The 27,315-nt window shown below is 32.4% G+C and overlaps 5 protein-coding genes across 9 annotated transcripts; 2 read left to right on the forward strand and 3 right to left on the reverse strand.

Annotated features, from left to right (window-relative positions):
* Positions 1–4,233: 4,233 nt before the first annotated feature.
* LOC130654509 (potassium channel subfamily K member 2-like) lies at positions 4,234–5,556 on the reverse strand. The gene is made up of 2 exons (XM_057457468.1): positions 5,101–5,556; positions 4,234–5,022 (listed from the first exon to the last, which is right to left on the reverse strand). Exons 1-2 carry the CDS (start codon positions 5,462–5,464, stop codon positions 4,496–4,498), a joined length of 891 nt encoding a protein of 296 aa, XP_057313451.1. The 5' UTR covers positions 5,465–5,556; the 3' UTR covers positions 4,234–4,495.
* A 1,827-nt stretch (positions 5,557–7,383) lies between these two features.
* LOC130635539 (uncharacterized) lies at positions 7,384–8,967 on the forward strand. 2 transcript variants are annotated; one of them, XM_057444902.1, is made up of 3 exons: positions 7,384–7,552; positions 7,916–7,981; positions 8,165–8,967. In XM_057444902.1, the coding sequence occupies exons 1-3, from the start codon at positions 7,549–7,551 to the stop codon at positions 8,713–8,715; spliced, it is 621 nt and encodes a 206-aa protein (XP_057300885.1). In that variant the 5' UTR covers positions 7,384–7,548; the 3' UTR covers positions 8,716–8,967. The 2 variants fall into 2 exon arrangements, with proteins under 2 accessions (XP_057300885.1, XP_057300892.1); XM_057444909.1 differs by lacking the exon at positions 7,916–7,981.
* Positions 8,968–10,145: 1,178 nt separating this feature from the next.
* LOC130635500 (trace amine-associated receptor 8a-like) lies at positions 10,146–21,423 on the forward strand. 4 transcript variants are annotated; one of them, XM_057444840.1, is made up of 2 exons: positions 10,146–10,225; positions 16,472–21,423. In XM_057444840.1, the coding sequence occupies exon 2, from the start codon at positions 16,497–16,499 to the stop codon at positions 17,544–17,546; it is 1,050 nt and encodes a 349-aa protein (XP_057300823.1). In that variant the 5' UTR covers positions 10,146–10,225; positions 16,472–16,496; the 3' UTR covers positions 17,547–21,423. The 4 variants fall into 4 exon arrangements, with proteins under 4 accessions (XP_057300823.1, XP_057300832.1, XP_057300849.1 ...); XM_057444849.1 differs by lacking the exon at positions 10,146–10,225 and adding an exon at positions 11,806–11,943; XM_057444866.1 differs by lacking the exon at positions 10,146–10,225 and adding an exon at positions 11,967–12,264.
* Positions 20,639–21,403, reverse strand: LOC130645516 (octopamine receptor beta-2R-like). The gene has a single exon (XM_057451565.1). It carries the CDS (start codon positions 21,401–21,403, stop codon positions 20,639–20,641), a length of 765 nt encoding a protein of 254 aa, XP_057307548.1.
* Positions 21,283–26,481, reverse strand: LOC130635521 (5-hydroxytryptamine receptor 1B-like). Its single transcript, XM_057444878.1, has 3 exons — positions 26,319–26,481; positions 22,097–25,224; positions 21,283–21,422 (listed from the first exon to the last, which is right to left on the reverse strand). The coding sequence occupies exons 1-2, from the start codon at positions 26,325–26,327 to the stop codon at positions 24,229–24,231; spliced, it is 1,005 nt and encodes a 334-aa protein (XP_057300861.1). The 5' UTR covers positions 26,328–26,481; the 3' UTR covers positions 21,283–21,422; positions 22,097–24,228.
* Positions 26,482–27,315: the final 834 nt, after the last annotated feature.

A 27,315-nucleotide genomic window follows, 5' to 3' on the forward strand; every position in this document is an offset into this window, starting at 1 on the left:
TGAGAGATTTTGTGCTAATGATAATCACATAAAAGACATAAAAGTATTTTTCAGCAAGTAATTATGCCTCAAGATGTTTTGACAAAATGTCAAGAGTGCTGTAATTATTTTGAAAGAAATTTGTGCTAAAAGCTGTGATTATACACACAATATTCACTATGGAAAATTTAGGCGTATAAAATTTTAACTTACTAGTCGTTAGCCCGTGGAAAAATCCACGGGTTCGCCCGTCTTTTTTATACCGCATTGCGTGCGTCTCGCTACCTGCGCAGTTAAGCTACCATTTTGCGTGACAGACAGACGGACGGTCAGACGTATACGGGGATTATAATATAGACTAGTCGTTGCCCGTGGAAAAATCCACGGGTTCGCCCGTCCTTTAAATTTACCCGTCGCAACAAAGCGGATAAAAATATATCGCATTTGATATTCGTGTTTCCGTAACATCATTTTCTAACTCAGCGGGGGGTCCGCGCAGAGACAGACAAAATACGGCTATTATTAAAGAGATTTTGAATTTTGCAAATGTTTTTTTTTTTTTTTTTTTTTAAATGTACTCACATCCGAAAGAAGTCGTTTCAATTTGAATACAACCAGACTGCAAAAAAGTCAAGTTACAAAACCTAAAACCTATCTAAAACAGGACAATAATCTTTTATCAAAAGTTCCCTGCTAAAGCATAAAATCACATAAAATAAAGTCGACAAAAACATAGTTATAAAAACAAGAACTTACTAAAACTTTATTTCGCCGAAGGTGTTTCTATATACTTAAGCTTTCTTTAACATATCTTTTCATCCGCTTTTATTTACGACGCTGACACAACACACACATCGTATCTCATCAAAGCAATCCTTGTTATTAAAATAAAGATCTGGCACACGCTAATCACATTGACGCTTGTAATTTATGATAATTATGACTGAGAAATAATATATGCACACTGTTTTCCGAGTAAAAACTCATATTTGTCAGGCGCCGGAAGTTTTGTATACACAAAGAAGAGGAGCATGACAATCGATTTCTGATGTTATGGATAGACCAGCTTAGGCTTTACTTCAGCATTACGAAGGCTCATAGATAAAAGATAGTAATTTCAACCCTACTTTATATAATTTATGTGGATGGTTTAGTTGACCACAATACTACAGGTGTTTATTCTTTGCTGCATTACTGCTGCTACCTCTGTGAAATATAATTCGTATTCGTTTGACTGAAATGTTCTTTTTAGTCGTTTTTTTCGCCGTTCTTGAGATTAAAAAAAAAAAAAAAATGGGGAAAATTCGAGTCCTAAAGACGAGAATTGCAGGAAACACCCGTTTCTTTAACCTTGAGATTTAGATTATCTGGAAGGACAACGTATTGTTATATTGTAATTACAGGTGGCCACTACTCGACTGTAAACTCCTTGAAATGGAATATGCTACTGAAAATTTTGAAAATTCTAGTTGCAAAGAAAATGAAGGATAATTATTCGAAATATGGTTTTTGTTTAGCTCAGTACTTTTAGTTCTACAGCCCCAGAATTAACATAAGAGAAATTTTCGGATTTTTACCTATTTCTCGAAATAGCTAAACAGCATCACTTGGCTAGTGTTTCGCAATTTCTACTTTGACAGGGGTGAGACCGAGTAGCCTACTTCGAAAATGCGATAGCTGTACTTTCCACAATTTCCGTATCGTAGAACAATCCACCTTAACACACGAAAATATGATGGAATTGGAAATGGTAACGTCAGCAAAAATTGATACCTTTTTATGATTTTTGATTTAACTAAAGAAACTAAGATGACTGAAAAGTTCGGAGTGCCTGTTACTAAGATGGAAACGGAGTTCTTATTTGTTTGTCCTTGGAAATTCCCGGTCCTTTCCCCAATCTCTTCTGTCCAGGGTTTTCAGGTTATAGAAACTATTTATATTCGTTATTCTCAGTAAAGTTTCTTTTTGGCGAATACATTAATAGATTTATTTAAAATTATTTATCCTGGATAGCCTACACGTTATTTTCCGCGTTGAAAGCTAATATTCTGCCACAAGGCTAGTAGTCTATAAACTTCCGGAACTGTTCGGAATTACTTTCTTAAAATGAGTGGCCACTTTGAGCTGCAAGTTTCAATAACTTTAATTTTGAAACAAACCAAGAGTACATTGAACAGTGCCGATAATATTATCTATAATAATACTTTTTGCTAAAGATACACGAATCAGCAAATATCCGACGGAATATGCACGATAGACGAACGCGTGGATTATGCCTCGAGCTAACGAATACTCTCGTGTTATCAATAATAAGGGGGAATTACGAAAAATTGTGGACAATAAAATCCACTTTGCAAAAGTTACAGACAGAAACAAGTTTTCGTATCATTGTATAGACCAGTATATAAGTTTTCGAAAAATCCACTTAAGCAGAGAAACAATGGGAAAAAATCCGTCATTTGAATTTTCATGACGTCAACAATAGCCTGTCAGTGCACAAATATGTTCCGTCTTAGTGTAGAGCTTAGACAACAACAAAAAATTGGTTATAAAAATGTTTTTAGGGTTTAATTAGCAATTACTTTCATTGGATAACACTTAAACTTATGATAAAATAATGTTTGGAATTATGTGCTTTCTATGAACGGTTAAGGAAATATTAAGGTTTAAGGTTTTTGCTGAGGTCAGCAAAAACTCACTGATGTGCAAAAATAATTGTTTGAAAATTTACTTACTCGTTGCCCTTATTGTGTAGAGCTTAAAATATTAGTCATGAAAATGTATAACATAATACCTTTTTGACCAACGGTTTCAGAGATATTGGGTTTTAAAGATCTTGTAAAGACATTATCAATCCTCTTTTCTGAAACGGTCCTAGATTGATCCTAGATGGTCTCTATTTACTCACGCGGGAGTTAAAACTATTTTCAACCGTTTCCAAGTAATTTGTCTTAAAAGTTGACGTTAAATTAATGTTATTTGCCGATTAGCATATAAGACATGCATTTCTAGCGACTTCAAAGAACAATGAACACATCTACCATAAGTGACACAGACGCATCGTATTGTTATACAAGAATAGTCAATAAGCCCGTTGGAAAATCCACTTAGGCAAATGAAAAAACGAGAATGAACGCTGTTTAAATTTTGATGATTTCAATAAGTTTGGATGATGTCAGCAAAGACCCTCAAATGTACTGAATTCTCCTTAGATTTTTTTTACAGTTACTTTCGTTGCAAAGAGCTTAAAACGCTATTTAAGAAAATATATAAGACCATGTTCTTTCGATGACCGGTTTTAGAGGAATTTTCGATGACATCATTCTGTTTGTGAAGAAACAGATGGCTTTTGGGAAATTGGCCCATTTTATCTCAGGTAGTCTCTGGTTACCTGCACGATGAGAATAACTCACGTCATCACATCTTTTCCAAGTTATTTGACCTCATAGTTATAATTAAAATGTAATGACTTGACTCAGTTAGTAAATATATCGACGTTCAGTTAGTGTATCGATGCCGTGCCGTCACGTCAGGAAAATTAATGAATAAGATATAACTTTTTCGGGTAAATCAGGGGGAAAATAAAGATATTTCCTATTAACATAAAGGACTAGTCAATAAGACCTGTTAAAAAATCCACCTAGGCAGAAGAAAGATAGAAAATATCCGTTGTTTGAATTTCGCTGAAGTCAGCAATGACCCGTTGTTACCGAAAAGTATTTTTTTTTTAGAAATCCATTCACTCATTGACTTTATTCTGTAGAGCTTTAAATTATTAATGAAATAATAAATAGGATTGAGTGCTCTTGACAAACGGTTAAGGAGCCATGGAGATTTAAGGTCGAACTACCAAAGGTTTTTTTTGTAAAAAAATGTTTCACAGTTACGGTTATTGCATAGAACTTGAATATCAATCAAGGAAATACATAGAATCATATATACTTTTGCTGAACGATTGAAGAGATATTGCTATTTAAATGGTTTTTGATGATCTAAGCAACCCGCTCATTCCGAAACAGATTGGGTAACTCAGGTTTTGGAAACTTACCTAATTTGGTCACAGGTGCTCCCTAGGTGCCTGCGCGTTGAAAAATAAAATGTTTTAGCCTTAACGTTATAACTTCAATGCAATAGATTTATTATTCTTATTAAATGCACTGACGTCAAAAAAGCATCGACATCCTGCCTCGTAACTTAATAAAAATTAACACGTCCTTTCTCGGCTTTTAAACCGTTAAGAAAAGTACTATGGGCACGAGATATTATTGTTCTACGCCTGGTTTAAATAGTGATGTTTGTAAACATGCTTAACACCTGCAGTTATACAGAAAAAATATATGATTGTTTTGACTAAATAAAAATTGTGTTACTCTTTGGAGTCAATGTTATATCTAGACACACTCTACGCCAGACACTGTTGTGAATATATACATAAATCGATCCGAATTATAATATTTTACCATAATACAAGTTTGCACTTAAGGATCACATAAAAATAAAACTGATTCATCTTCATCTAATTCGTTGCATGTTCATTAGTGACAGTGTACTTTCTTTTCTTCTTTTCATTAGTGGAATAACTTGACAACACATCACCAAGACTTGAGACTACTGAAGCAAACATACCCATGCCGGAGAAGAATGAAAGCATTGCAGGGAAAAACAACCACGGCTGTTTAATATACCTTTCATACTTATAATAATAGTCGCCAAAACCAATGGTTGTAAGAGATATAAATGAAAAATAGATCGAGTTTAGTAACGAGAATCCCTCTAATTGTTTTAAAGTGCTTAGTAAACTACACCACAACATTAGTAAGATGGCAAGACATGTTTGGATAACAAAGACTTTTATGGGAAACAGCTTGATATTTTTTCTTTTTAGAAAGCTGATTTCAAATACAATTAAAAAGTATTTTGTCATAGCAATCAATCCACGGGCTGCTGGGAGATATGTCCCAGCAGTTAATGCAATCCCAGGTATGGCGTAAATCATAGTAACTATTTTGCCGGTATCCGACCTGGTGACAACATTTCCATAACCTACAATAAGAAGAAAAAAAGTCACAAAAGAATACAAAAACAACCACCATCTTCAACAACAACAAAACAACTACTTACCTATGGTGCTAGCAACGGAGGAAGTATACATTGCCCACCTGCTAAATGCAAAAAGGTCCATCTTACAAGTAGGATTTTCCAGGTGATATATACTCTGGCAAAATTCACTTTCATAAGACAGTAATGAGCTGTTTAAATTTGCATGTTTGTTGGTGATGTTAAAACAAATTGCTTTCAGATTAATTTCAGCTTCAGTTAAAGAAACCGGAATCACATCGTAACACTCTTCGATATAAAAAAATAAAAATGCACCAAGCGTAACGTAGGTATTTACAAAAACAAGGAATAAAAGAAAGCGAAGTAGATTTCTTCGTGCTACTTTGGATAGCTCATTTAATTCTTGCTTGCAACTGGAGAGAGACATATCTTTTCCTTTGCGACGATTCGTTCGTTATTTTTTGTGTAACTTTGAAGAAATTTCTCAATGTTAAATTTAAAAGAAGAAGAGAAATGAGAAAGTCGAAATACACATTCTCTCATAAGAAGAACAATTAATTTCAATTTTTAATTAAAATAATAATTGATAATAACAATAACTCTATTGAAACAAATAATATATTTATGATACTATTATTCAAGATAAATTAAATTAACATTTCTTTTGAAATAAACAGATCTTGAAAGCCTAAAGAGTTCTGATTTTTAACTAGCCAACGATGGACTATTTTTTCTGGCATATTTACATAAAAAATAGGACTTACATTGAAAATCGAATGGGAAGATGCCATCACTGACTTTAAATTGACAGTTTAGATTCATCTACTTTATATATTAAACTTTTATGTAGAACTTAAAATCAAATGTTTGCTACCCTTCAAAGTTACCTGGTAATTTTACTTTAGGAAACAGTCTTTAAAACTTAGGTGACAAATTGTGACCAATATTCTTCAGGGGTCTTCTCAACGAGCAGATAAACTTTCTGAGAATAATTTAGTTATCACAATGGACCCTAAAGTCTTACTGTCGTTACTGCTATTTAAAAAAACTGATTAGTGTTTTCTTTTCACTTTCCCCCATTATAGTTACTATATTCCTGAATCTAGAGACAATATAGTATGGATATATATGGTATAGATAAAGTATAAAATAGATGCACATGGAAAGAATGTATAAACTAACGAAACACAGGTTTAAATACTGTGTGTACTATTCAACATAAAACTGGCAAACCATAGAGGTGGAAATAAATCCTAGTTTTACCACCATGAACAAAAAGATTGAACATTTGAAGATAGTGTCGTATTTTTTCTTACAACGGACTGTAACACTGTAGTTGTTTTAATTTGTTTCTCCAAAAAAAAGCTGCACAAACTAGAAAGGAAGTAATTAAGTAACGGTAAGTTTTAACATCCTTGGGGGTTCCATCCTAACTGTTGGCTCTTCCTCCCCTCCGACTGTAACTATGTTACATTACCGCAAGAGAAATGTATAGAATTGCTCTGACTTGCTTGCTTGCTACACAAGCCGGTTAGCACCTAATAGATGGCACCATATGGGCTGACAACACTGCAATTAAAGTGTGCTTGTGTGGGGAAACGAACCTGAAACCTTATGATTACAAGTCGAATGCCACTACGTGAACTATGAATTCGTTAAACGGGAAAAGTTTAGGGTTTTATTTTTTTCTTGAGGAGACAGACTTGTGGGTGGGACTCTTATTTACAATTTGAAGTTTTATTGAAAAACAGTGTTGTGTTAGGCAACATATCCATCCAAAACTTATCGAGGAACGTTGATAATGGGCTGCCCAATTGTAACAAGCAAGAACACACGATACCAGATACTATCTTTATTTTCTATTGCAGCGGGGCAAGTTGGACTTTGGACCCTCTGTTCTTAGTTGCAAACATACAAAAATTGCTTAAAAGAGAAGGCTACTTTGATAGATTCATCGCTTATCTTGGCACCTTTTTGATTACATTTAGGTATCAATATTAAATCCTAGACCCCCTGGACCCCGCATTACGTTACGACTCGCGAAATTTAAAGTCGCTTCGTGTTTGGCATGTTTTAGAACTTTATATAATTTTTCCCATCGTGATAATATAGTAAAGATGGTTCCTAATTCTGCTAAGAAACTCTAAAATCTCAATCTGATGGAAACCATGTCTTGTATGTCTTTGTCATGGAGTAGTTTATTATTTAATCGTTTAATTGTCCTTTAGAAACCACAAATCTCAGTTAATGTATTCTCTTTGTAAATCATTCACGTTTTGTGTAGTGTTTATACAAAACAGTTTTTTTATTTCCAAAGTAATACTTAACGTGTTATAAAAAAACAACTCCACATTAAGAATACATAACAAGTTACAAAAAAACGTCAATACATCAAAAATCGCAAGAAAACATCAATACATAACAACTTACAAGAAAATGTCAAAGTTCAAACGTGTAGTAGTAATAAATATTAACAAGACTTGATAAAAATTAAATCGTTTAAGTAACAAAATGGGTGTGTATTTTTTATTTTTTTAAATAAGCACTAATTTTAATAAAAAAATATATAAATATATATATTTTTTAATTGATACATGTTTGAAATGGTTTAATGTTAGCTTCAGTCTAAATATTTTACTTAAAGCTTATATATTAGCCCGGTTAATATTCGCCAGTAATTTCCGATTATATCTTAGTCAATATTTTCTGCGATTCAATATTATCTGCCTTCATAAACAGGTGGGTTCAAAAAGTGCAAAACTTTTACTCTATAAAGTGTCTTTCTAAAAAGAATGTTTCTACGCCGATTTCCAAAATTTTGATGAATGACCACAATATTAAGATAAAAAAAGTTACTTTCTACTATTGTGGTTCATAGGGAAATTGACGTTATGGGCTGGTATCGTACTGACCCCTGCAATCCCAATTGCATTAATAATATTAGGTAAGTATACTCTAGCTACACTACTCTACTGAATGTGGCTAGAGTACTTACTAGCTAGAGACTCTAGCTAGTAAACACTCTAGCTACATATTCCTAGACCATAAATTTTAAATTTTTGTGTGCCAATAAAACAACTTTAAATCTGACATCGTGTGTTGTAACTATAACCATAATTTTTTACAGGCCACAAGTATTACAACCAATGCGCATTGGAACCATGGGTGCCAAAATGTGTAATCATTAGTGGAGCATTAACGTTAGGTGTATACACAGTGGCTATAATTCTATCAGTCCTGAAGAAATTAAAAATAAAGAACAAAATCATACGTTTCCTGTTGATCGGCTTTTTGTTCTTATTGCTTCTAACTACATTCGTATGGCATTGCATTGCATCTCATTGGATATTTAGCAACTATAACGATTGGAAGGAAACAAAAAATGAACCAATCAGCAGATGTAATAACGGATTTTTTCAATTTGTTTATTTTATAATGATCCTTTTTTGGGTATTTGTCGGTATCGTAAGTTGTGCATTAGTATTTTCGAAGAAATCAAGAAAGAAGGCATGTTTTTCAGCAGACTGTGAAGATCTGGAGTGCGACCTTTGTACATGGAATCCGGGTTGTGAATGTGGCAATGCTAATTGTGACACCGGTTCGTGCGGTGATTGTGAGACAGGCTCTTGTGATTTTAGTGTTGGTTCATTCGATATAGGTGGTGGTGATGATGACTAAATTAAGAAATTGGTCTTGCACATTACTTATTCACTCCTTTTAAAGACACTTACTTCGAACACCTCGAGTCCATGCAGTCAAAGCGAAGAAAATTTAAATGTATTGGTAACTTGCTATAAAATAGTACTTTACATTTTCGCATAAGTCCGTCCTCTTAAACTTAAGTTTTACTTCACTAATTTGTGTATCCGTAATTGTATATATGGTAGCATCTCTGTTACAGCTAAAATGAAACGCCCAGAAAACTATTGATATATGTCAAAATTGCTGATACTTGACCGTTTACCCCCATTTTCTCTTGCCAATGTCGGTTTCATGTATAGCAAATTACTTGAAACACGCCAATATCCCTATATCGTGACTTAAACTTACGCTGGAGAAAAGAGAATTTTGGAAGGTGTTCCATTAATTTTGTTTTCAATTGTAGAGGAAGGTGGGGAAGTAGGTACGTTTTGCAATTATTGAAAGAAAGAAAGTGTGTTTATTGCTCATGGTTTGCAAATTTAATCTATAAGTTGTATTTTCTTCCTAACTATATTCACTTTTGACTACAGTTAAGGGTTATAAATTCCAAGAAGCGTTTTTTTTATTAGGTCTCAAGTCATATATTTATATTATATATTTCTATTCTAGGACTAGATTTAGTAATTTTCAATTGATTTAAGACACCAACAAGCGTGTCAAGTGTTGCTACACAAACTGTGTTATTTCCCGCAGAATCTGCAAAATTTATGTTATGTAACAATCGATACCCTTGGTTTCGAAAGTCCAAAAAGCAAAAAAACAAGGACATGCTGGTATTTTCTATGGTCTAACTAAATAATCTAAGTTCCTACGTTGCAAACAATGAAAACAGTCACCAGTTTAAATGCGCGTTCCTTGTAAGGAACATTCCACATATTTTTTTGCAGATAATTTTTTGTAACTAATATGGTCCATTTTAGATATTAATTTGAAAAAAGGAAAAAAAATGTTAAGGGTATAAATAATTGAAAGTTAAAAACGCAATGAATTGTAACCACTTTATAGCAAACGCTAGCAGGAAAAAGGTTTTTTTGGCAAGCAAGTATCCCCTGCAATAGAAAATCTTAAAAGACGGAGAATTTGATTTTTTCCAGACAAATTTTTTCAAAAAAAATTCTGACAGTGTAGCCTGTTTAAAGCAGAAATCTCAAACAAACACACACTCTATAAAATAGATGCTTTATTTTCTCTTGCGTCAACATTCTAGCTAAAAATTGACATCAATAAAATAGACATTAGCGGATTACTATGTTGTAGATGTGGCTTGTAATTTACATTAAAAAGAATTAAAAATGAAATTAGGCGATTGGACAAACATGCACATACTTATTATATAAATATTACTGACAGAAAAATATTGAGTAAAATTTTACAGAAAGTCGCGAATCAAAGAGACAGACATAGAAAGATAACTTAAGTAAAAACAGCAAAATGTTATTGTCAAGCAAATGACAAATTTACGTTGGTTGCGTTTGCGTTAGAAAAGGTACGGTGGCAATTATATTTTTTTACATTCTCTTAATTAACCAACACCATATAAATAAACGCTCAGTTACTTTATAGTTAGCCTTTAAAAGCTATGAAAAGAAAACTATGTGGATTCTTGCCTCGACTCGTATGCCTCATAATTGAAATTTTCTTTTTTCTTTTTCTACTTTGAACTTCAGGGCAAGACGTGAAGTTTTTGATTATTTTTAGTTTTCTACCTGTCTCAAAAACACAAGCTTCCTAGAACTACTTCTGTTCAAATCTCCATACATGTTACATGCCAGGAACGAAAAAACTTATAACAAAATTAAAAACGAAACAAAAAAAGCACCAAAAAACAAACTATATAATAAAGTTGTCTGTATAATAAATGTCTGTCTGTCACGCAAAATGGTAGCTTAGCTTCGCAGGTAGCGAGACGCACGCAATGCGGTATAAAAAGGACGGGCGAACCCGTGGATTTTCCACGGGCGAACAATTAGTTATAGTAAAGGTTGGACAAAGAAGCACAGTAAGCAGTGCAATGTTAAGTCTTTTATTCAGGTTCCTAGCATTTTTTTATTTCAGGTTTTTCAGAGACATAAAAAATAGATTCTTTTAAATTTTTAATTCGAAAACACAAAATTAATCTTTATTCTAAGAAAAGTCATTTTTCGTTTTTGGCGAACTTAGCGACCTTAGCGAAAACTTAAACATAGAACTGACAAGTACCGACAAAAAATGACTTTTGCTTAAATAAAGCCTTATTCTAAAAAAAACCCAACCAGAAACAAAAAACAAAGATCACTAAATTAACACGAAGGAAACTAACGCAAAGCTTGTAAAAACCTATGAACAATCTTATTTAGATTAACTGGCTTAAAAAAAGCATCCAAATAATGCAAATGAGGAATTATGTTTGTTTTGAGAATGGATTAATTGACAACCCTCTTGATATTGTAATTTTTTGCAATGGTACAATAATAACAGATTACCCGCCGGGTTATACCGAAAATATTGGCCTCAGTCATTGCACCGACCTTGCAAGCTCGGTCGGCAATTAGACCCGGGCGATATTTTGCGGCACAGCCGGGGTAATCGGTTAATATTGTATTATAGGAAAACAATTTACAACATCAGTGACACGGCGGCGTGCTTTAATCACGCAGGCTGATTATGAAGTATCGATTGCCAGAAAGAAATACTTTGAAACATGTATTACTGGTTTGAAATCAACTATTAACATTTTAAATAACCCAATTTGTTTATACAGCATAACAAGGAAAAAATTAAACCAGAACCCGCCTCCATACTAAATGGTTCGTTTGATTTTTATTATTTCCAAATCCCTAGAAACAACGTACATCATGCCTTATACGATTATCTCGTTCATCAGAAATAGTTTAAAATTGGTAGATCCGGACTACCGTGATGCATTTCTGCAGATGTTTGGAATAGAATACTTGGAAAGCAAACATTTGGTTTGTATTTAACTATTGATGCTCAGTTTTACAATAAGCAAGCGTTAAAACTTGTATGTTCTTGCATGTTAGTGACTTGATTAAATTTGTTTAAGTGCTCTCCATGGTCGATGCTAATTACGTTTTTATAAAATATCCGTTAGGCAATCTTCTAAACCTCTGCGTGAAGTGGTGTTGTTTTCTATAATTGTTTTGATCTGTTTAAAACATCATTAACATTCTTTAAAAAATGGATTCAACGCGTAAAAGATTTAAGGTAAGAATTGTTACTAAAAGCAACAATGTACAAAAATAAATTAAAAGTTAATTTAAAATCAAAATCTTAACTAGCAAGGAAAGTAATACATCGTTGTAAGGTTTTCTTTACATCAATGTTCAGGTTGGAATTTTTATTAAGACTATGAACATGTTAAGGACTAGATATCTCTAAAGCTTCGCCTGTCCTTTATATATCTCATTTCTTCTTTCTATGACATGACTTTTTCCCGCGCACAAAAACACAGACGGAATACGACTATCATTAAAGAGACGTATTTGTTGATAAATTCCTTCATAGAGAATACAAAAACAAAATAATGTGAGTCTCAATTTTCTATGAAGAACTTATATGCTGTAAAAAATTACTTTAATGTCGCTCACTCCTAAACTTTATATCTAAATTTGTAAATCAGACGATGTATTTTCTATTTTAAGAAGAAATAAAAACATTTCAGATTGAAAACTTATGGATGGTGACGAAATTCTAATATCTGTAAGAACATGTACTTCTTTTTCAGTTTTTAACTGTTCACTTATCTTTTATATCTACCATTTTGTTTTTAGCTGTAACATTAGTAAAAACTTGTGTTAATGTTTCATGAGGTTGAACAATATTTTGAGGAGTGTAAACAATGCCTTGTGACAGTTTATTGTTGTTTATACTGTCGTTAAACGACGTTCATATTCACACATCTTATTGCACGACAAGTTAAATTCCACGATCAAGATTTTGAAATGTTGGGAGGGGTGAGGGAAGCAATGAGTAAAAATCTAAGCGTCACTTTAAGTTTAGCGTCCATTAAATATTTTTAGTTATTATCTGTATTTTTATCTTTCAAGGTAAAAAATTGTTCTCATTAAAACATCTATTTAAAATGGATATTATATAACACTTAACATAAATTATTATCATTTAAAGAAATGGTGAATATTATAGAACACTTTGCATTTTATCTTGTTTGGAGTGCTTCAGTTCTGATGTCTAAATGAAAATAAATGGAGAGTATAATACCGAATAATATAAGCAGAACTTGAACTCAAAATTTTTTTGCTAGAACATAGTTGTAATAATAAGAACTAGTCGATAATCCCGTGGAAAAATCCTCTTATACAGAAAAAAAATGGAAGAGGTCCGTTATATGAATTTTAATTAAGGAGTTTCATACCGCGCGGGACTGGGCGCTAGCGAAGCGCTTTGGAGGGACAAATTTTTATATCCCCCGCAGAGCTAAGTACAAAAATGTGATTTTAGAAATTTGTATACTTGTTGTCTCTCAAACAGAAACAAACACCATATGTTGTTGAAGAATGGATAAAGAGATATTGAGGTTAAAAGGATTTCAAAGACGTCATCAACCCATCCATTCCACCCTAGCACAGGGCTAAGCGTTAGCCCAGGTAAACATTGTTGAAAATTCATACAGGCGTGATTCCTGAAAAAAGTTAAAAAATTAATTGTTACAGTGAACTGACCCGCATAGGCGTAACAGCCTTTTCCAAAAAACAGTCTATTGTTAACACTGAGCTAACCGCTTAGTACAGTTAAACAGATTTAAACAGTACCCTTCTCCAAAAAAACTTTATTTATTATTTTAAATGACAACAACGTAAACAGCCTGTCCAATTTCTCAGCCATTTTTTTGCAAAAAAAGTTTTAAGGAAATTAATTGAAGATGTAGCTACCTGGCAAAAATGCATTTAGCATAAGATTTATTGCTGAGAATATTGCCATATTGATAGCCAAACTGGATTTTTATACTCTCACTTTTGATGTAAATAAATGAGCTAGCTAAATGGCTACATCCTTGACATAAAAATAAATGTTGGGTAGGAGAAAAACCTCTTATACCCAACAAAATTAGTAAAAAGTAAGGATATTAGCTAGCTAGCCTTCAAAATATTCGTTCCTAGCCAAAAATCCTAAAACTGGTGCGTAGCTAAAAACGTGACAATATATTTATCTTCACATTTTAGAACATAAAAAGAACAAATATTACAAATATAAAAAGCTTATAGAAGACAAAAAGGTGAAACAGACTTAGAAACAACACTGGCCACCATTACTTTTTAAATACTAAAATGGCGATCATGTTTCTTTGTTGGCATGTCTAGGCCTCGAAAGTCTTGGATTGGTTTTTCAAAGAATCAAGCGTTTTGATTGGTATGAACGTGCGAGCGGTTAAGACAAAGTCAGTTAAACTGTCAGTAAAACCATCCTGTTTGTTTTCTGTGGCTTCCGAGCGGAATGGCGATTAAGGTCACGGGGGTAAATTATTATTAAAAATGGCGCATTAAAAAAATAAATTCATTTTAATCACTTAATTTATTATTTGAATTAGAGGTTATCAATTAAATTAATTAAATTATGTAAGGAAATAAATTAATTAATAAAATTTACAATTAAACAACCCCTTGAATTACAAAAAATCAAAGGAATATCGGTAACCCTTTTGAACAGACAAAATACGGATATTATTATAGAGACTATCTACAGGTTTTCTTTGTAAACATAAAATTTATAAGCATATTCAGGCTTAGATTTACTAAAAAAGTTCTAAGCATAATGGTGAGGTTCAAGTTCTGCAATATTTGAAGGTCATACGCGAGAAACTTTGTTTTACAAAAACAGGAAACATTTTTTTCAGTTCATAGAAGGGTATTCTTAAAATAAAAGACATGAGTGAATTTATTAACATTTTTAAAATAGTTCTCTTTGAGAATTAAACAAGAAGCCCTGGGGGCTCTAAGAATTTCCGCTCGCTACCAAAATATTTAATGACAACCTGCTACGTGCCAAACATTCGGAGAGGTTTGGTGCATGAAGCTCTGAAGATAAAACACACAAGGGACATATCATACAACAAACGCAAACAAAACGAAACGTGTCATAATAAACTCACATTTTAAAAGAAATTGCTAAGAAATTGCTAACAAAAAATACAGCCTAATGGTTGAAAGTCTTGTGATTGAAACGTTTATGGTCATAAACGGCATTTAGTTGACAAAAAAATCAAATTTTTGTATCATCATCATTTTCAGCATACTTTATTTGTTAACTGTGCCAAATTTGGCCGAAATTGAAGTGGTTTTAATTTTTGGACCAATTTTGACCTAACATGGCATTTAGGTGACAAAAATCAAAATTTTGATGTCACCATTATGTTCAGCATACTTCATTTGTTAACTGTGCCAAATTTTGTTGAAAATAAAGTAGTTTTAATTTTTGGACCAATTTTGGCCTAAAATGACATTTAGGTGACAAAAATCAAAATTATAATGTCACCATTATGTTCAGCATACTTTTTTTGTTAACTGTGCCAAATTTTGTCGAAAACAAATACCAATTTCGGCCTGAAACGTCATTTGGATGACTTCCCAGTACTTGGGAGCTTGGGTACGAAGTTTAAATCTGTGACGTTGCATTTGACCATTTAGGACAGGGTTAGTTAGTTAGTCGGTACCAATACTATCCTCCTCTCAGAAGAACGTGAAATCCCAGGGTCGATTTTTTCTCAAAAATGCTCCGAAAGAAAAAAACGACGGTTTTAAAGAATTTCCTACGCCTTTTCAGGCGCGGAAATTCAAAAACAAGTTTTCAAAATAAGGATACAGTAAGTATATCTTTACGTGCTTATAAGAAACTGTGGTCAGAATAGCATAAGAAGTTTTCTCTAAAGTTTACACCCACATTCAATTTTGCTCTATTTTTAAAGAATGTTATATTGGCATTGCTATATTACTTAAAACAACACACAAATTATGGCGTCTGATATCGTGCATATAAGACACGTTATTTAGTTTAATAAACAACAAAAAGGGTTGTTGTATTTATCCACTTTTAACTGTCTATACATACATTATATTTGGAAACATAATATTAGCTAATAACCAGTATTAAAAGCTGTGAAATATTTCTAATGAATTTGCAGCATTATTATCTAAGATGCAAAGAAAAGATAGAAAGGAACAGTGCTAATGTGTCTTGTTTTGCAAGCTAGTGGAAAGGATAAGAATGTTAGGTTATGACTAATCGCATATTGTTAGAAAAGCGGAAGAATATGAAAGTGTATGAGTCATATTGCGCGTGGGTTTATGTATTGTCTAATTTAATTACTAGCTATACTTCAAAAAGCCTTTCTTTTTGCAATTTCCATCGCGTGTGTATAAAAGTCAATCTTTTATTACCTTGCATTAAAAATTCATGTTTTTAAATTTAGTTGAAAATTTAGAGGTACATAAAAGTATTGTCGTAGTCGTATTTATATGCTACGTTCACGAATTTTTAACTTCATACGACGACAGGAAGGCAGAGAACAGGAGAATAATAGTCAAAGCCTTCTTTTCTGGTTTTTTAATAAGTGTTGAAATGGTTTGCGCAAATAGCTGTTAAAATTGGACGTGTCATATTAAATTGCTTAGAAAATTGACTTCTAAGGGAGATTTTTTCTAGCTACCTTATTAACGTGAATCAATGCCGCACATAAAAAATCCAACACAAAAAAGTCCTTTTCCATGTATATCTTTAGGTTGAACAGAAAACGTTAGGTCGCCATGTTAACATTTACAAGACTGCCCATATCCCCAAGTTCGCCGTCACCAACTGCACGTCAGAACACCTTACCAACTGGTCAAACAGATGAGCAAATACTGAAGAAGTCAATTGATTTGAGTTTTGGATTAATTGTTGTTATACTAAACCTGATTGAAATCATTCTAATTAGTAAACTCAAGCGGCAAAAGAAAATTTACGAGATATGCATTTTAAGTTTATCCATCACTGATTTTTTATTTGGACTTTCAAACAGTGTGGTTAGTGCTGTTTACTTGTCACAAAATGCTCAAAATGATGAAGTACTGGAGATTACCTACACAACATATTTTTATTTCGTTTTAAATTCAATCTTACACCTATCCTTGATTACATTAGATCGAGTTTGGTTAGTTTATAAACCATTAAAACATCGCATTCACGTGACCAGAAGAAGGATGTGTAAACTGCTCGCTATCACGTGGATAACTTCAACAGTAATCGCTATTGCCTTGTTTGTGTCAGACGAACTCACCGAAACATTCACGAAGTCAGTTGAGATGACATCGTATGTAAATACGACTGTTTCTGGTGTAGCAGGAACCAAATCATCTTACTCAGTTCAAGCAATCAAAAGAATACAGATTGAACAACAATATTCTTCAATAATGCAATTGGTATTGTCAGTTTTTATAATTATCGCTGATGTATTCTTAATTTCAGCGTATTCTTTCATTATATTTGTACTTAAACGAAAGAAGAAAATTGCTACAAATCAAGAAGGGAATATAGAAAACAAAGTTTCTTTAATCTGTGCGTTAATTGCAGCAACATTTGTGATCTTTACCTTGCCATACGCAGTGGCAAGACTCACAGTAGGTCACACTCCATTATGGGCAAATCTAATCTTGGTTTCAAATAGTGGATTGAACAGTATCATATATTTTTTTCGTGGAAAATGCGAAAACTATTTGGAAAAGCGAGACAGAACGCAAGTACAAATGAACGGCACCGGATCGACAACACCCTTAGGAACACCTATGACACACGCGAAAAATCCGAAAGGTAATTAGCATCAGGTAGAAGTGGAACATAAAATTGCTTAGGACTATACTTCACGAGAAGTTCACGTATTTTGCAACAGCTTAGATACTTTCTTACGCAAAGTTTGTTGAGACAATGTTGATGTGATTAGATCAGAGTATTACAAGTACAGCAAGTTTATGTTTACAATATAACAAACATTGTATCGTATGTCCTTAAAAAACGCTTACTAAAATTTCTTTACCGATTTCTCAAATAATATTTCGTCTCGCTAATTCAATAAACCACTAAATCGCATCATATGCCTTATTTTGTTATCAATTTAATGTGGAAGAAATTTGCGTGTACGTATTAAGGCCATCCACCTAAGATAACACAACTTTTTTCTTTTTAACCCTCATTCTTTTTTCTAATATTTTAAGATAATTATCCCTTTAAATTGTATCCCATTAAAGTGTATTATATTTATCTCATGGTTCTTAGCTCCAATATGTACTTTGTTGTAAAGAACATATCGTTGGTTTTATTCTTAACACAGGTCTGTTTTCAAACCAAATAACTATATTCATAGACGTCTATAGCGCGATGTATATCTACTCCCCATCATAATTAAATAGAGAAATGTGAATCCTGCAGACATCATTCACCGCAAGCGGGAAATACAATTTTCGGGCATTTTAATTGGCTCAGCGTTCTCGATTATGGGCCGATATGTGCCTGTATAGCCCGTCGTTAAGGAAAATGGCAGCTTATAATGTAAACAAGCAAGAAAGTCATGTTTTCACGAAGGATTGAACACAGCACAATTATTTTAGAATTCTAACAAAGTATTTACACAAATGCTGAATCAAAATTTTCAAATCCACCTTATGCTAAATGTAGGTTGGTAGCTGCACCTTTTACTGTTATATAAGCTTTAGAAAGTCTAAAATTTATTAATTCAGTAAGAGAACAGTCTCCATTAACCTGGTGATACTTGTGTTTATTTTGTAACTGCAGTTAATTTTAAAACCACAGCCTGCAGGAGGTTTTTTTATTTACGCTGACATTTTGAGAAATTTTTGGAAAACTTATTCCACAATATAAAAGACTGAGTAATTATTTTAGCTGGACTTGGTAAAAATGGGCTGTTTTCTATGTTTTTACTTAAACCGAAGTTGCGAGAAAGCTTTTTTTTAAAGGATTTTACGCCTATACAAGAATCAAGTGAAAGCTTCTCATTAAATTTCTTAAGTTTTTGTCTATGTGTTCGCACTATCATAGACGTTTATTGGGATTTGCAATATGCACTCTTTCCTCGTTTTTTATGAAACATACAAACATAAAAATAATAATTGTCTCTGTCTGTCATGCAAATAGCCGTGTTCTCTGTCTGTCATGCAAAATGGTATCTCAAGTAGCGAGACGCACGCAATGCGGTATAAAAAGGACGGGCGAACCTGTGTATTTTTTGACGGGCCACCGACTAGTATCTTAATAACCCTCATTTCCATGGGAAAACTCTGACGAAATGAAATGCGCAGTTGACAAATTAGATCTCCTCGACATACTATATTGAAGTTTTTTATTGACGGATTATAGACAAATTTGTTGACGTCTTTTTCGATAGAATTTGTTTACATGTCATGCTGACATGTTTTGTTTTATGACGTTGACATAACACGTGTTTTTATGATGTTATTTGCCAACATATCTTCTTTTGTTTTGTTTAAAATAATTTACTATTTTTATGTTATAAAAACATACAAAGCATTTTTGCGTTGTTGCTTTAAGGTTACTAACCATTAGTAAAACAAGATCCCGAAAAGATATGTGTCAATATTGAGAAAGCACGTAACAATATTTATTGTCAATATATCTTGCTGATGTTTATTATGCTTTCCTCAATTACCATAAAATAAAATAAAAAAATAAAAAATAAAAAATAACTATATTATAATAATAACCAACACATTTTAATATGTTAACTTTGTATAAATGAAAAATAATAGTAGTAACAATTTAACAATTATTGCGAAAGTTTTTTATAAGTACAGTTGCCGATCGATATGCACATCCCGGGGTTCCGCATATCGAGCGGAACCTCGGATAAGTGGATCTTTCCCAGGTCCCTTAGATTAGCCTTAGAAAACTCTCTCAATTTCATCGGATAAGTGGAACATTTGATAATTGGAACCAATTTTCTGATGAGCCAAATTACACACTTGTAACTGGAACTTTTGTTCAATTTTCGAAACAAATTTCGGAATTCCAATGCTCGAATGTGTTATTTTTTACATTCGAATCACGTGGGCGAGGACACATTACAGCTAAGTGGGGACCCCTTGAAGTTAAAGTAACTCATAAAATTGGACTTGCGATGTCTTAAATTACCTTTCTGTAAGCTTAGGCACTTGTATTTTCCTGACTTCTATATTTTTTTCACAGAACGGCGTTTTTGACGAATTTGATGTTTGTTTGAAAGAAACTTCGTAACTAGTGAAACCACTGACTTTTATGCGAGCCGTTAAATGGAAAAACTAGTCGTCATTATGTGACCCCTTTTAAGTTCAGAATTTGCATGTAAACACGTGCAAATTGTTTTTCTTTGTTACCAAAAAGATCTGTTTTAGCGCCATATAATGTGAAAATACACTCCTTGGAAATGCGGAATAAGGAATAATTTGCACTCTCTAAAATAATACTTGTAACTGTACTATTGGTTTAAAAACAAGTTGCCCAAAAAGTTAAAACATTTACACACATATATATTTTTATGGCTGGAGTCAAAGTATATCGTTTTATTGGAAAGTGTGTTATCTTTAAAAGCTATATTACATGCACACATTTGCCATGGTTCACAGGTATATAATTTATATATATATATAAAAATACATTTCCTATTTTTCGTAGTCAGAGTTCGTAGTCCAGTTCCTAAAAATAATCTATTAAAAGGAGGAAGAAAGTTTTCTTGTTTCTTTCCCGTCTGTATTTTTTATCAACAGCCCTGGCGTTGAAAGGGGTGTTGTTGAAGCTGTAGAATTTACCTGTGCGTTTTTTAGGGCTTGTTTTTCTTGATATCTCTCACATTTTCCACGAAAGAAGTATATAATACTATTTAAACCACTGTTTGAAACCAATATTAAATTCCCCCATAATGGAACGTTTCCTGTAATAAGTCGGACCAGTGCGTATGGTAAAGTGAAGATAACGAACGTAGCCACAATGAATACACATATGATTGATACTCTGTTTTCGTAGTGAGTTGGTGATGCTGTTGTACTTTGAAATCATTTGTTATGTTAGTAACTGTTGCGTTAACATAAGATGTTGTGACATGGGACTTGATGAACGCGTCTGATACTTTATCCGATGCATAAAGAGAAGCAGCTATAACAGTTGAAGTGATCCATGTAGCAGCTAACACGATACAAATTCTTTTTCTTGAAACGTAGGCTCTATGCTGCAGGGGTTTTAGAACCAACCACAAGCGATCAAAAGTTATCCAAATCAAATGTAGTATTGAGTTTAAAACGAAATAAAAATATGTTGTGTATGTTATTTCTAATATGCTTTCATTTTGACCATTTTTCGAAAGATATATCGCACTGACAACGCTGTTTGAAATTCCGAAAAGCAAATCTGTAACGGAGAGACTCAGAATACATATTTCGTATATTTTCTTTTTTCGTTTAATTCTGCTGATTAGAATAATTTCAGCGATGTTTAGTATCACAACGATTAAACCAAACGTTAGATCAATCGATCTTTTCATCATTTGTTCATCGTTAGGGCCCTGGGATGGAGGTGGAGGCCTTATATGACCAGTAGGAGGCAATCGACTAAATCCAGGAAGTCCAGTTCTTGGTTGCATGCTACCAGGTGGAAAGAGACTAGGACGAAACATTATGTACTTTGTTTAATGTCTAAATTAAAATAGGCGAGTCAAGAAAAATAAAAAAGCTTAAAAAAACATTTAATCTGTTTTACTAAAAAATAATTATGGTTCGTATTTATCTCACCACAACGAACATTTAGCGATTCGCGTAGCATACATTACAAAGTCTTCATCGCCCATTTAAACTTAATGAACTAAAAACACACTAACTATATCATGCAAATTCTATAAAACTGCTTTTCTACTAAAAACATAATAAAGTTTGATTTCGACGTTTTATCTGTTTTTTAACAAAATTTTTGTTTTTTAAAATTCAACTGCTTTTAGCTGTAAAAAAATGTATGAATAAAAAAATTTTTTTAGTACAGTCGTCCTCAACGTCGTCTGCAAACGTTATTCAAAGTAGATCATGGTATTCATTCATTTTCCTTTGTATATATATTTTCTTTCTAAACTCTTTTTAATATTCTTATGTCATCTTTTAATATTCTCTTACATCTTAACACAACGTTACCACTATTTTATCTATGTGAGAAATAAATAGTGTGACGAAATGTAAACAAGATTAAAACAAAAATTACAACACAAGTTTAAAAGCGGAAGAATATTTAAGTAAACAAACTTTATTTGCAACTACAAAATCTATATCTGTCTTCAAATTATGACTTTTTATGACAATATAATTTGCGCTAAATTACCTACCGTTTGCATAAACTAAAACTGAACTTGTTCAGACTTTTGTGAGAAATGTTGCAAGAAATAAAACGGTGTGTTAAAGGAAGATCAAGCTCAAAGTTCTTTCCTATAATGTTGTAATTAAGTTTTAATTAAACTCCTTATCCATTTTTCACAATAGGTATTTTTAACATTGTTTTGTTAAAAACACTAATTAGGAAATTAAAGCTGGATCACACTAGCCTGAAAAAAGTAATAAAAGGGCACGTTTGCATGAATTTATACAGTTAAGGGGGAAACGCAAAGTTGGGAGTAAAATATTTTAACTTTGGTTGGTTAAAATGGCTACCTGAGAAAAAGGATAAAAATGTTAGATTATTGCAGATATAAATCCTAAAAGATAAAAACAAAACAAAAAAATCAATATGTATTTTCAAAAGTAAATGTTTTTCGGCTTACGTCATCATCAGTACTATACAAAGTTAAAAATTAAAAGTTTACTCTATTTTATATACAAAGTTGATGCATTAGAAACCGCATAATACATGAAATAAAAGTAACAAGTGTAATAATTATTAAAGGATAATTTACGTGATGCCCTTGTGAAATAGAAGTTTTTTTTAGTTTCTTTTTTAATTGTTTAAAGTCGGCTCCGTGATGTAATATAGGAATCTTCAAGGTTTTTTTTCTGTCTATAATTAAATTTTAAATACTAAATGGCGAAGAGATTAAATAAACAAAATAATTTTCGTTTGAAATGAAAAAGAACATTAGGTCGATTTAACCCAGTACACGACGTTGCTCATTTTTTTTGAATTCAAATGCTCCTGAGTTGTTTATGTTATTATTGTTTTTAGATAAACAACAGTAGAATAAATTTAAATTAAAAATAACAGGAAATTTTCCTCCATTCTCAAAACAAATTCCGGACTTCCAGCGCTTGATTGTGCTTTTTTACATTCGAATCATGAGCGTGGTGATACATTACAACTCAGTGGCTACATAAAAGTAATTCTCGTAAATTGAACTTATGTCTTAAATTACCCTTTCTCGAAGCTTAGACAACCGTATTTTTATGAATTCTATATTTTTTTCACAGAACGACGTTTTTGACAAAATTAATGTTTGTTTAAAGGAAACTTCGAAGCTAGTGAAACCATTTTCTTCGGTCCAAGGAAAGTTTCACTTATCCAGCGGCACCTGTAGTTTGTCTAAGCAAAAATCGTGGCTTCTATAAACTACGGATGGAAAATTAGGAGATAAAAATTATTCTCTAAGTCATGTAAATATGAGTTAAAAGAAAAATATGTATTAATATTGAGAATTTCAAGCTATTTTCAATACGATAACAAAGCTATAAAACAAATACCAAACAAATTACTTCTTAATAAAAAAGCTTTTTATCTTCTCTATTTTAAGTTCTGTTAAAAAGGAAAGAAAATTCATTGCATTGGTTTGAAAGCATAGATTAGCCTACATAGATTAAATTATGGATACCAAAGACTATTTTGATATTTTTATTCACTTTAAATGTTAAGTATGATGTTTAAATGTGAAATTGTTTTTTCCCTCAGTACTGATAAACTTTTCACTCCACAGGCCTGATTTCTAACCAATCCATTAAAGCGAAGACTAGCAGTCATTACGTGCATCCTTTAAGTAAAATAAAACAACTATAAATGTACATAGATGCAAAAAAGTTTCTTGTTATGAAAAAAGATCTCCTCTAACGCTATATAATTTGAAAATACAATCCTTGTAAGCGCATGTTAAGGAAAAATTTGCACTCTATAAAATAATCCAAACGAGTTAAAAAATTTACACACATTTATATTCATATTACTTGACCAGAAATATATCGTTTTATTCTAAAGTGTGTTATTCTAAAGCCTATATTACATGCAATTATTTATTGTAATAGATCAGACGTATATTTTTTTTAATACATTATAAATTTTTTGAGTTAATAAACAGTCTAGTTTCTAAAAATACTATATTAAAAGGACGAAGAATGCTTTTTTTGGTTCTTTCCAGTTTGTAATTTTTATCAACAATGAGTTGAAAAAGTTGTAGTTGACACTGTAAAAATTATCTGTGCGTTTTTTAGGGCTCGTTTTTCTTGATATTTCTCACATTTTCCACGAAAGAAGTATATAATACTATTTAAACCACTGTTTGAAATCAACATTAAATTTCCCCATAATGGTACGTGTTTTGTAATAAGCCGGACTAGCGCGTATGGTAAAGTGAAGATGACGAATATAGCTACAATGGATACACATATGATTGATACTCTCTGTTCGTAGTGAGTTGTTAAGTAGATATATGATCATCCCATAAGTGGAAATTAATACTACATCGGCTATAATAATAAATACAGACAACACAAGCTGCATTGTATCCTGATATGTCTTTTCTCTACGAACATTCCTGATTGCTTCTAACTTAGGTTTTGTGCGCCAAAGTTTTGTACTCATTTCCGGTAAGGTGAACATTGTTGGGGCTACTGTTGAAGATGTTTTGAAATCATTTGTTATGTTGGTAACTGCTGTGTTAACATAAGATGTTGTGACATAGGACTTGATGAACGCGTCTGATACCTTATCTGATGCATAAAGAGAAGCAGCTATAACAGTTGAAGTGATCCATGTAGCAGCTAACACGATACAAATTCTTTTTCTTGAAACGTAGGCTCTATGCTGCAAGGGTTTTAGAACCAACCACAAGCGATCAAAAGTTATCCAAATCAAGTGGAGTATTGAGTTTAAGACGAAATAAAAATATGTTGTGTATGTTATCTCTAATATGCTTTCATTTTGAGCATTTTTTGAAAGATATATTGCACTGACAACGCTGTTTGAAATTCCGAAAAGCAAATCTGTAACGGAGAGACTCAGAATACATATTTCGTATATTTTCTTTTTTCGTTTAATTCTGCTGATTAGAATAATTTCAGCGATATTTAGTATCACAACGATTAAACCAAACGTTAAATCAATCGATCTATTCATTACTTCTTTATCATTAGGAGGTGGATGCATTAAATGACCAGTAGTAGGAGCCAATTGACTAAATTCAGGAAGTCCGGTTCTTGGTGACATTCTACTACCAGAGGAAACCGACTGGAGCGAAACACCATGTAGTTTGGCTAATGTCTAAATTAAGTTAGGAGAATGAAAAAAATATTAGAATGTAAAGAAATATTGAATGTGTTTTAGTAAAAGAAATGGTCCTAATTGATTCATTTCACTATAACAAACATTACGAAGTATTTAAAGCGCAATTAAAATTAATCAGCCAAATAAAATTAGAATTATATCATGCGAGTTCTATAAAACTGCTTTTCTACTGTAAACATAATACAGTTTTATAGGAACAACGGTGCATATGTGAGGTATATTTGTATATGTAATCCTGCACATTATCTTCAAAAGTGCTACATGATGATGGATCGTGTAGGACTTAAACCCCCGACCTCTCGCTTGCCGGGTGATTGCTCCTGGGTGCTGAAGAGCTTAACAAGTGCGGCAAATTTGATTGGTTGGGTGCTCCGATTGTGCATCATTCGGGGATATCTCGTTGGCATTTGTTAGTAGAAAGGTCGCAAGGAGGACATACGCCTCGCCGTCGTGGTATGTCTTAAGGAGGTAGTATCCTCGCCTCGTCTACTACATGTGCTAGAGAGATAGCATCGGATCGATAGCACAGTCGGTAGAGCAATCGCCCGGCAAAAAAGAGTTCGTGGGTTCAAGTCCCACTCTATCCATCATCATTGCAATACTTCAAAAGATAATGCACAGGATTACAAGTAGAAGAGTTTGATTTTGGCAATATATCCATTTTTTAACAAAATTTTTAAAAGGCATGGAAAACTCCTTAAATAAATGAAGTTTTAGTACAGTTGTTTTAAAAGCCGTCTTTAAACATTTATTACTTTAAAAATTTATTTATTTTTATAAGTCATTCAAAATCATGACAATCTCTGTTAGTATATATCTTTTTTCTGATTAAATTCTTTTTAATATTCTCTTACATCTCAACACAACGTTACCACTATTTCATCTATGTGAGAAATAAATAGTGTGACGAAATGTAAACAAGATTAAAACAAAAAATTCACACAAAAGTTCAAAAGCAGAAAAATATTTAAGTAAACTAAATTTATTCGCAACTACAAATATATATTTTTCTTTTTTTTGTCACAAATTACGACTTCTTATGATAAAATAGTGTGTGTTTAATGACCTACCTTTCGCATGAACTGAACTACTTCAGACTTTTGCGTGAAAATCGGTGAAATTAAGCGATATGTTACAGAAAGATATAGCTGAAAGTTCTTTATGATAATGCTTAAATTAGGTTTAAATTAGATTCTTTATCCATTTTTCCCAAGAGTTTTGTTCAGAATTGCTTTGTTAAGAACACTAATTAGGAAATGAGAGCTGAATTACACTAGGCTGAAATAAGCACGTTTACATCTCATACATTACATTTCAATTTATAAAGTTACGGGGCAACACAAAGTTGGGAGTTAAAATAGTTTAATATTGATTGGTTAAAATAGGTGGTTGAAATGAGAACAAAATTTTTGGACTATTACAGATGTAAATTCAAAAGGATATTAAGAGCACAGTTTTTTTATTAAAAAAAGCAGAAACAATACGTCGAAAGAAATGAAGTTCAGAGGGAGAAAAACAACTAAGATTTAGCCCAGTAATTCACAGTTGCTTATAATTTTTACTCTTATTTTAGTTGCTGGATTGAAAATCCCGACAGTAAAATTTGTTAAAAGTTTTACAATCTCTGGATTTTTAAAGTGTATTTTATTATTGCTAAACCGGCAAACCTAACTCCTTGTTAACTATACGTAAAAATTATAAAAGCGCAAAGAAGTATTTTTTGTCTGCATGGTTTATACTCTTTCTATGAATTTTGGGTTATTTTCACTTCACATTTATCTCTCATTTGGATTGTCTTTTTCATCCCTGTAATTCTTAATATTTGCATTCGTCATAATTAACATTATTTCGACATTTTTATCTCTGCGTAATTTATTCATCCATGATTTATTATATTTATGATCATTCAGTAATATACAAACGCAAAACTCCACGGATAATATGCATTTGTATAACGTGTACAGTGAAATTTTTTTGGAGCGGACACCTTCGAGTGTTGCTACATGGGGATTTCTTCCAATAAAATATAGACAGACTTCTCACTAGAACTGCTTATACGATTTAACA

The sequence above is a fragment of the Hydractinia symbiolongicarpus genome, chromosome 1, assembly GCF_029227915.1.
Source record: "Hydractinia symbiolongicarpus strain clone_291-10 chromosome 1, HSymV2.1, whole genome shotgun sequence".
In the NCBI taxonomy this organism is placed as follows: domain Eukaryota; kingdom Metazoa; phylum Cnidaria; class Hydrozoa; order Anthoathecata; family Hydractiniidae; genus Hydractinia; species Hydractinia symbiolongicarpus.

Coding starts and splice junctions, on each gene's coding strand:
- LOC130654509 (XM_057457468.1), bottom strand. CDS start 5,464: ATGTCTCTCTCCAGTTGCAAGCAAGAATTAAATGAGCTATCCAAAGTA. Junction 5,023..5,100: donor CTCCGTTGCTAGCACCATAG/GTAAGTAGTTGT, acceptor TTCTTATTGTAG/GTTATGGAAATGTTGTCACC.
- LOC130635500 (XM_057444840.1), top strand. CDS start 16,497: ATGTTAACATTTACAAGACTGCCCATATCCCCAAGTTCGCCGTCACCA.
- LOC130645516 (XM_057451565.1), bottom strand. CDS start 21,403: ATGTTTCGTCCTAGTCTCTTTCCACCTGGTAGCATGCAACCAAGAACT.
- LOC130635539 (XM_057444902.1), top strand. Junction 7,982..8,164: donor AATTGCATTAATAATATTAG/GTAAGTATACTC, acceptor AATTTTTTACAG/GCCACAAGTATTACAACCAA.